This window comes from Sinocyclocheilus anshuiensis, unplaced genomic scaffold, assembly GCF_001515605.1.
Source record: "Sinocyclocheilus anshuiensis isolate Anshui unplaced genomic scaffold, SAMN03320099.WGS_v1.1 scaffold419, whole genome shotgun sequence".
NCBI lineage: Eukaryota > Metazoa > Chordata > Actinopteri > Cypriniformes > Cyprinidae > Sinocyclocheilus > Sinocyclocheilus anshuiensis.
Genome location: NW_015548228.1, coordinates 363,939 through 373,352, shown reverse-complemented (window position 1 = coordinate 373,352; position 9,414 = coordinate 363,939). Strand labels below are relative to the sequence as shown.

General features: G+C 37.2%; 2 protein-coding genes across 2 annotated transcripts in view; one reads left to right on the top strand and one right to left on the bottom strand.

Annotated features, from left to right (window-relative positions):
• engase (endo-beta-N-acetylglucosaminidase) overlaps positions 1-2,845 on the top strand; it is a 9,578-nt gene extending 6,733 nt beyond the window's left edge. The window contains exons 13-14 of the mRNA XM_016441561.1: positions 636-747; positions 1,876-2,845. Of these exons, the coding sequence (XP_016297047.1) occupies positions 636-747; positions 1,876-2,262 (499 nt within the window). The 3' untranslated portion in view covers positions 2,263-2,845. The remainder of the gene's footprint in view (positions 1-635; positions 748-1,875) is intronic.
• Positions 2,846-3,224: 379 nt separating this feature from the next.
• Positions 3,225-9,414, bottom strand: part of LOC107654482 (retinoid-inducible serine carboxypeptidase-like) — an 8,566-nt gene continuing 2,376 nt past the window's right edge. Inside the window, exons 2-13 of the mRNA XM_016441560.1 lie at positions 6,885-7,024; positions 6,619-6,708; positions 6,260-6,415; positions 6,102-6,176; positions 5,860-5,932; positions 5,636-5,673; positions 4,934-5,062; positions 4,733-4,823; positions 4,531-4,644; positions 4,308-4,445; positions 3,706-3,869; positions 3,225-3,502 (exon numbers count right to left, since the gene is read on the bottom strand). Of these exons, the coding sequence (XP_016297046.1) occupies positions 3,440-3,502; positions 3,706-3,869; positions 4,308-4,445; positions 4,531-4,644; positions 4,733-4,823; positions 4,934-5,062; positions 5,636-5,673; positions 5,860-5,932; positions 6,102-6,176; positions 6,260-6,415; positions 6,619-6,708; positions 6,885-7,024 (1,271 nt within the window). The 3' untranslated portion in view covers positions 3,225-3,439. The remainder of the gene's footprint in view (positions 3,503-3,705; positions 3,870-4,307; positions 4,446-4,530; positions 4,645-4,732; positions 4,824-4,933; positions 5,063-5,635; positions 5,674-5,859; positions 5,933-6,101; positions 6,177-6,259; positions 6,416-6,618; positions 6,709-6,884; positions 7,025-9,414) is intronic.

Sequence of the window (9,414 nt, the reverse complement as noted above, 5' to 3'; positions counted from 1 at the left end):
CCCCCCCCCCCCATTTTTATGTTTATTATATATAAGCATTTTTAAAGGTCCCTATAAATTTAACTGAAAAATTAGCAGATTTCAAGGTTGAAACCTGGCAATCCATGTTAACTTTAGCACAAACCCAATTTATTTGTTTAGTATGCTGTCATACAAATAGTGCAGAATCATAAATATTTCTGAAGCAATTTGGATTTTTTTTTTACATTTCTCATTCCTGAATGCTAAGAGCAACAAGTACATCTATGCAGTCGTGCAGCATGACTGAAATGAAATAGACTTAACTTATGCCAAAGAACAGTGCCGCTGCCTAGATCTACATTGAGCATGTATGCAGAGTTGTCGCGAAGATGTTGGTTTGTTGGAGCTGTGTGCCCCTCCTGACTAGCACATCTCACAGTGTAAATAGTATTTATAGCTGTTAACTGATTAAAACAGGCTGTGTGACAATGAGGAATTATTACCTCGAAATTTATGTCGGAATGCATGTTTGACTCTTCTCTATTTTTCACATGCCAATGATTATTCAAAAGCCTGCATGCCATAGGTTGCTGACCCCTGCTTTCAAGTTTAAATGTTTTTGGGCATACCATTAATACCTTCTCTAATCAAACTCAATGTGGTTCTATGCATAGATGTTTCCTGTTGAAAATGATTGGCTGCTCATTGCGAGAAGTTTGTATTCGTGTTTCCCGAGATGAAGGCGATGAAAATGTTTCCTTTAACTGCAGGATTGGAGAGATTATGGTGAGATACACATGTATATTACAAATGTCTTTTGTATGAATGTATGAAAAATGTATTTACTAAAGACTACTTCTAACAATGCTATTAAATTAGTATTTTTAAAAATTGACTTTACAGTAAGCAAGCGTTATATGACAGCAATATATATGACAGGTAATTAAAATGTAAAAATATGGGAATGAGCAGCACAATTTAAGAATAATATATATAATAATATTTAATTAATAATTATTAAAAGTATCAACTGATATCAGTAAATTAAATAAATCTGGCCTTTAGCTGATAGGGTACCAATACGTTAACTTTTCTGTTTTGTTTGACAACAAAATTAACAAACATTAATACTGTATATCAAATGTGAATTTAGAAATTTCTTAAAAAATATACAGTAAGTTGCATAATTGCCTTCCAGGTTGCCCTACAAATTGACATCATAACTAAACAAACATATGTGACCCTGGACCACAAAACCAGTCATAAGGGTTAAAACACGTTCATAATTTAGAAAATGTAGTTAATACTTGCATCATTAATGATTTATTTTATCCACCCGCAATATCTGTCGGTCTTAGTACACGATGTAACTACAGAAGAGTCAAGTTTTAAATAAGAAAAATATAGAAACTCTTTGGTCATTTTTGAGCGAGATGCTAATGGTCTAATCAGATTCAATGATCTATGCTAAGATAAGCTAAAACTGCTACCGCCAGACCCGGAGACCCGGAGATCGGCTGAATGGATTCGAAAATGATAAAGCTCAACTGTTTAACTCTAGGGGAGTTGGAAAATGAGCCTATTTTCAAAAATAGTGGAGTGTTCCTTTAAGACTGGTTTTGTGGTCCAGGGTCACATATAGTACACCACCATTAAAAAAGGTTGGGGTCTGTAAGATGTTTTTATGTCTGTGAAAGAAGTCTCTTATGCTCACCTAGGCTGTATTTATTTGATCAAAAATACAGTAAAAGGGCAATAATGTGAAATATTATTACAATTTGTTTTTTACTGTCACCTTTGAGCAATGCAGCCTTGCTGAAAAAAAAAATCATTATTTTTAATCTGACCCCCTAATTGACGGTAGTGCACATATAAAGTTGGTAGTAGCTAAATGGTCTGTTTTTTTTCGCACAGCTGTTGGATGCAGAGAGTCTTGAAGCACCCCTGCAGTCTGTTGAAGGCATCTGCGTGAATGATGTGGTGTGGCACACAGGTGCTTTGAAGGGAGACGGACACACGCTCAAGGTACTTTTGAATGCCACCTTACGCTGGCAATACCGCACCCAGCAGGTCCGCCATTTCCGGATTCACTGGAGGCATCTCCGTGGTCCTGACCCTCGCATTCCCCCTGGTCCGTTGACTCTGATTGGCAGATCTTACTCTACCCTGTACCGTGTGGTGGAGCTGGAGGTGCCTGCTGCTCCAGGTCTCATAGAGCTGGTGGTGGAGCCTGTGAGCAGAGAGGGATTCAAAGTGCCTGAGGCCCAGTGGGGCCGACGCACACTCAACTACAGTGCCTAAATTGAGGGTCCTCAGAGAGCCCATCAATGTCACATGCTGTTTTCATAGTATAAACAAATCTCTCTTCTATTTGATATGCAGTATAAATGTGTGATGAGTTGGTGCTAAATATGTATTCAGTATTTTGTGAATGACTGAAAACTTAATTGAAGAAGCAGCAAATCGAATTTGCACTATATGCAATATTATTCTTATATATCCTTTATTATAGTAAAAGCCATTTGAAGTACTAGTGTGCATTTTGAACATTATTGTGCGAGGACCAGAGTGGTCCATTTCTTTTAGTGATTGCACATATATTCTACAGCTTTATAAGTTCATAATCTAACATTTATTCATAAATGGCATGCAAACTTCATGAAAATAATCATGTACCTTCTTCGAAATTGTAAAATTTAATTTTAACGAAAGTCTCTTAATGAAATTCCCTTGTTTATGCATTTGTGTGAAAACAAGAAAGGAGATGATCCTAGTTTTCCTTCTTGACTTGCAGATAAATTATTTGTGTTGCAAATAAGTCGTGGCCTAATGGTTAGAGTCAAACTCGTAACCCAAAGGTTGTGGGTTCGAGTCTCGTATCGGCAGGGATTGTAGGTGGGGGGAGTGAATGTACAGTGCTCTCCCACCTTCAATACCACGACTGAAGTGCCCTTGAGCAAGGCACTGAACCCCCAACTGCTCCCTGGGCGCCGCAGCAAAAAATGGCTGCCCACTGCTCCGGGTGCGTGTTCACGGTGTGTGTGTGTTCAGTGCTGTGTGTGTGCACTTTGGATGGGATAAATGCAGAGCACTAATTCCGAGTATGGGTCACCATACTTGGCCACATGTCACTTCACTTCACTTCAATAAATGGGAATGTTAAACAACTTTAAAGTTAGTTCTCTTGTAATGTAATGTTGTTTGAGGAAAAGTAAATAAAAACTATTTTAGTTCTCTCTTAGCAAAAGAAGATTTCGGCAACAATTCAGACTGTATAAAAAATTATGACTTTATTGTTTGCAGGCATTCAAATTTACAAATTTTACAAGACACAGGCATTGAAAAAAAATGGATTACATGAATAATCTCATAATCTCAACAAAAAGGTAAAAAGTGTCAGATTTTGGTACAATTTTTTTGTGTTGATTGTCTAAAAGTGGTTAGCAAGCCATTCCAGTTTATATCTGAATAAGATCCATCACTCCTGCTGAGTCACCATCTTCAACATCCGCAGAGCCATTGGCCCCTGGTCAGATGGGATCTGTGATGATGTAATGGATAGAGATGGTCACATACACTCATGAAGTCTAAAAATAAATACTGAGAAATGTATTTTCCCTTCAGAAAAATGAAGCTAAACCACCATAGCTTCTGCAGAAAGCCATGCTAAAACTACCCGAATATAACAATATTGAACAATGTTTTACAAACATTAAAATTAGTGCAAAAAAGAATACTGTGTACCATGTGTCCAGCTTTGAGGATCCAGTAGAAGGCAAAGTTCTTGTAGGTCTTATAGAAAGCTCCAGTCTGGCTCTGTGTTTGTGGGTCCTCCAATGCCGTCCATTTCATTTTGTTGAAGTATTGGAGTCCATCCCATTTCAGCTGTTTCACCCACAACTCCTGACCTGCTCACAAATCAACACAAATCAATTATCACGGCAGTGCAGAAACACTATCCTGACAACACCCAATAATAACGGTCTTCCTAAATATCAAACTGATGGGTAAAATGGAGTATAAAAAAAAGCTTACTGCCTTACAAACACCATCTATTAACATCCGACCCGGGTGATCTGATCACAAGCGGTCAGCTGTGGCACATTACCAATTACACCGGGCATTAAACGGCATTGCGTATATCAGATTTAATGGACAGGATGGTCTCTGGTTTCATGACTATATACATCAGTGTACAGCAAGTCGACAGACTTTGTTTGTTGTCTGGGACGTATTAGTTTTGACACACACAAATATCAAGTGTAAATGGCCCAAGCACTATAGTCTAAAATGTGTTGGTCAAGAGTTGCCATTCTGAAATGTTTCCTAATGGTTGACGTCCTCACCCATTGTGTCCACAATGAGATCCAGCTGGCCATTGTAGATGGTAACATTGACTCCTGCAGCCAAAAGCTGATCTACAATGTCCACCACAGGCTTCATGAAATCTCCTGCCATGCTTTCAAACACTGCTTCAGCTTGTCCTGAAGAAACAGGAGAACACTTGTAAGACTCATAATGTTACACAATTACACAAATACCTCTGTAAATCGTAAAAAGAATAATGACCTCCCCATGTGACATTCTTTGGTATGACACCAAGCTTCTGTCTGATTGGCCCATTCATCAACTCTGAAAGGGACTGACGGTGCAAAGGGCGAATGTGGCGACGCTTCAGTGAGGCTGTAAAAACGGAAGACAAAATGATGAGCAAAACATTTCCATTTATGTCACAAAGAAAGTTTGAATTTGTGCGTGTTGAGTTTCTCACAGAGAAATCCATTGGTTTGATCTGAACTGGTCTTCACCATCTCATCTGAGTTTTGTGTGAGGATGTTATAGAAGTTCACACCATTTGTGTTCTGTAACAAAATAACTGAATGAAGCACACATTATATCTAATTTCTTTAATTAAACAATGCATTAAGACCTCTACGTGAATTTAATCTTAAGCTCCTGGTGCTCGACTCACCTGTTCCACTACATTCTCTGTGATGGACCACAAGTCTGTGGCTTTTTGGTACTGGCCCTGTCTCACTGCCTCCAGCACTGCCTTTGCTGCTTTAGTCACCTCGTCCAGTCCATTGTCATCCAACAGAGACTATAAACCACAGCACAGACACACACATCAGCAGCATTAAACCCTCTGATCAACATGCATCTGAAGTGTCAGAACACCATTACATAAATCTCATGCACTAAATTGATTATACACTATCATTCAAAGGTTTGTGCATTTGAAATGCAAGGATGCATTAAATTGATTAAAAGTAAGAGTAAATACATTTTTAATGTTACAAAAGATTCCAATTTCAAATAAAAGATTTTTCTTTAAGCAGCACAACTGTTTTTAACATTGATAATAAGAAATGTTTCTTCAGCAGTAAATCAGCATATTAGAATGATTTCTGAAGGATCATGTGACACTGAAGACTGGAGTAATGATGCTGAAAATTCAGCTTTGCATCACAGGAATTAAATATATCTTAAAATATATTAAGATGGAAAACAGTTTATGTTTTATGTAAGTTTATGTAAACATATTAATAATATTCTACTGCATTTTGGACCAAATAAATCAAAAACTTGAATGGTAGTGTATTGTTTTGATCAGGCTAATGCAATCATGCTTAATCTCTCTGAAGAGACGGAGGTGTTACCATGAATTACTCACTGTGCTGTAAAGATAAGGCCCCCATGTCATGACTGAATCTGCATAAAGAGAAAAAGCAAGTGCTGTATTGTAATGCATTACACCTGGTTTTTGCGGTCATGTGAGTCAGGAGGACTATACATGATGATTGTGCATAATGATTAGTAAACCAAGACATGATAACTCCATAAAAAAGAAACATAGCTGTACACAACCAGACTAAATTTGACAAGCTTTTTACAGACCTATAGGAGAGATCCAGGAATCTCCCAAAGCCACCCCAGCAAAGTTGCATTTGATTGAACCAGCTTGAACAGCCTAAAGAGAGAGGACATAATCATTCAGTGCAGATTAAAATTAGTTTGAGGTGTGGTCTGTAAATTAACCTTTAGATGAAATCAGCAAGCACATTACTTTTTTGGTCTTGTGTGTGTTGCTACAAAATTACCTCTCAAGAAGCCTAAAGTGAGAACAATTATTTCAGTACCTTTGTGAGTTCGAGGGAAATAGCTGCTGCCATTTTGCCTCCATAAGACTCAGAAAATATATAGAAGGGAGTACTCTGTTGGGGAGAAAAGTGAGATACTATGACAAATGTTGAAAATATATTAAGTTCAGTCTGATAGGTATTTTTGTTTTGCTTACTTGAAACTCTGTCTTTAGAGAGAAAAAGCTCTTGAGGAGGATCATCATGTCTGATGCCACCATTGCAACGTCCTTGGTGAGGGCATCTTCAGTGTCTGTGTAACTGTATCCGGTGCCCACTGGGTTATCCACAAATAGCACACTGGCAGCACGCACCTGCATAGACACAAATATTTTTAGGTGACTAATAAATTATTCACAAATTCCTTTTTTTTTTGTTGAAATTTTATATAGTGCGTATATTATATTATAAAGAAACAATGAAAATCAAGAGGCAATAGAATATTCTGTATTTCCCAAAATAAACTCCTCAATCAATACTACAGATATGGAAGTCAAGAAAATACTCCTTTACATACCCAAGAGGTTTCTCTCGGCTTGAGGTCTCTGTCAAGAGGTCCAATTTCCTCAAAATTGCCAAAACCACAGCTAGATCCGCCAGGACCTCCCTAAAATAAACAGGAGCATGAGCGACCTTAGATGTACTTCAGAAAAGAGAGGGAAAATCAAGGTGGAAAAACAAAAGGTATAACAGCTATGTGAATGTGGATTGAAGGAAGCTTCCAAAGAGATATGATCTGGAGAAGATATATGACAGGTCACACTGGGCAGATGAGTGACAAACCTGCAGCCACATAACCAGAGGTAGATCTTTATAACTGGCACTGGAGCTATTGGCGTAATAGAGCCACCAGAACATATGAGCTCCATCACGGACATCCACATATCCCCATGACTCTTTGGCTTGAACTGGAACACAACTACCTGTGATAATAAGAACAACAAAAGTCACATTATATTCATTTAAGTCTGAAGATTGCACAAAACGATTCTTGTTCTGAATCCTCATTTGATCCTGAGCTTCATTTGGGGACGGCCTCGGCGGCCTCACGATGAGGTGAGTGCCTGGGGATTTCCTGTGGATTTACCTGGCCCGTCAAACAGTGAAGTGTGTTTAAGAAATACTAAATGTAGGGATGTCCATCTACACACTAAGTTTCTCAAAACTCATAAAGATACTTTAGCTCCTGTTATTTCTCATTTAATTAATTTATCATTTGAATACAGTGTTTTGCATGAAAGCAAGCCATTGTTTTTCCTATTTTTAAATTCGGGGATCATTTCGAGATTAGCAACTATAGACCTATCAGCATACTTCCAGTAGTCTCAAAGGTTGCAGAAAAGGTAGTTCTTGAACAACTGACATCTTATCTTTATACAGCTAAGGTTGGTTTACACTGTATGCAATTTGGTTTCAGAGTAAATCATTCTACTGAAACAGCTACTTTACATTTAACAGAGCAAATAAAATCTAGGCTTGATAAAGGTGGAACAGTTGGTGCTATATTTTTAGATTTGCGTAAAGCCTTCGACATGTTTAATCACAATGTTTTTCTTTCTAAATTATCTAAGTTTCAATTTTCATCTGGGGCTTTAGCATGGATTTCCTCATATTTATCAAATAGACAGCAATGTGTAAAAATCAAAGGGGTTCATTCCAATAACTTAAACTGTACAACGGGCGTACCCCAAGGATCAATATTAGGCCCTTTATTATTTAGTTTGTACATTAATGATCTCCCACAGCAGTGTGAAGGGATACAAGTGCAAATGTATGCTGACGATACTGTTATTTTTACACATGCGAGAACAGCAGAGTTAGCAGCTGAAAAGCTAAATGTTGCTATGGAAAGGATTACACAGTGGTTAGAGCAATAGTATCTCACCTTGAACACTGGTAAAACAAAAGGGATGTTTTTTTCTAAAACAAATGTGTGTTCTTCCAATTCAGATATTTTTATAAATGGTGAAAAGATAGAAATTGTTACCGAGTTTAATTGGGCCTATCTTCGTTTAACGCTGGATCCAAACCTTAGTTTTAAAAAACATGTAAAGAAAATGGTGAGGGATCTCATCATATTTATCAAATAGACAGCAATGTGTAAAAATTAAAGGGGTTCACTCCAATAACTTAAACTGTACAATGGGCGTACCCCAAGGATCAATATTAGGCCCTTTATTATTTAGTTTGTACATTAATGATCTCCCACAGCAGTGCGAAGGGATACAAGTGCAAATGTATGCTGACGATACTGTTATTTTTACACATGCGAGAACAGCAGAGTTAGCAGCTGAAAAGCTAAATGTTGCTATGGAAAGGATTACACAGTGGTTAGAGCAACCGTGTCTCACCTTGAACACTGGTAAAAACTAGAGGGATGTTTTTTCTAAAACAAATGCGTTCTTCCAAGGAAGATATTTTATAATTGGTGAAAAGATAGAAATTGTTACTGAGTTTAATTATCTTGGTTTAACGCTGGATCCAACCCTTAGTTTTAAAAAACATGTAAAGAAAATGGTGAGGACTATAAAATATAACTTGTTAAATTTTAGACAAATGTCTACCCACTGATGTAGCTAAGACTTTTATGCATGCTACAATCTTTTCTCATCTGTCATACAGTACTGTCTGACATGTTGGAGTCAAGCAGGAGTTGTTATCAAACCTTTAAAATCTCTTTATAAGCAGACTTTAAAAACTTTGGACAAAAAGCCTAACCAATATCACCACTGTAGGGTTTTGGAGAAATACAATTTTTTGAGCTTTGATAATTTTAGACTTTTCTCAAATTTGTGTATGGTATATCAATTTTTTAATGGTTTAGCCCCTTCTGTACTTCGTGATTTTGTGCATTTTCGCTCTACAGTCTCTGTAAGATCTACTAGATCATCATCTACTAGTGATTGTGTTGTTCCTTTTCGTCATTCTGCCTTTGGGTTATCATCTTTCTCAGTGAAAGCTATTATTCACTGGAACACTCTACCAGAAGACATAAGGATGTGCACATCTATTGACATGTTTAAATTAAAACTAAAATTTTATTTAAAAGCAACTCAAATCTGTAAACACTGATATAGTTGTGGCTTAACTGAACGTTATTTTTACTGTTCTTTTTTGGCTCTGATGGAATGTGTATAAGTATTACTGTATTGTATGTGTTTGTTATTCTGTTCTTATGTCTATCTGTGATTATGATTACCTGCCAAGGGACCGCGGATGAAAATTAGCCATTGGCTAAATTCGGTACAATGCATGAAATGGAAACATTTATGTTAAAATTGTACATGGTCCCTTTTCAAATAAAGTTTAATAA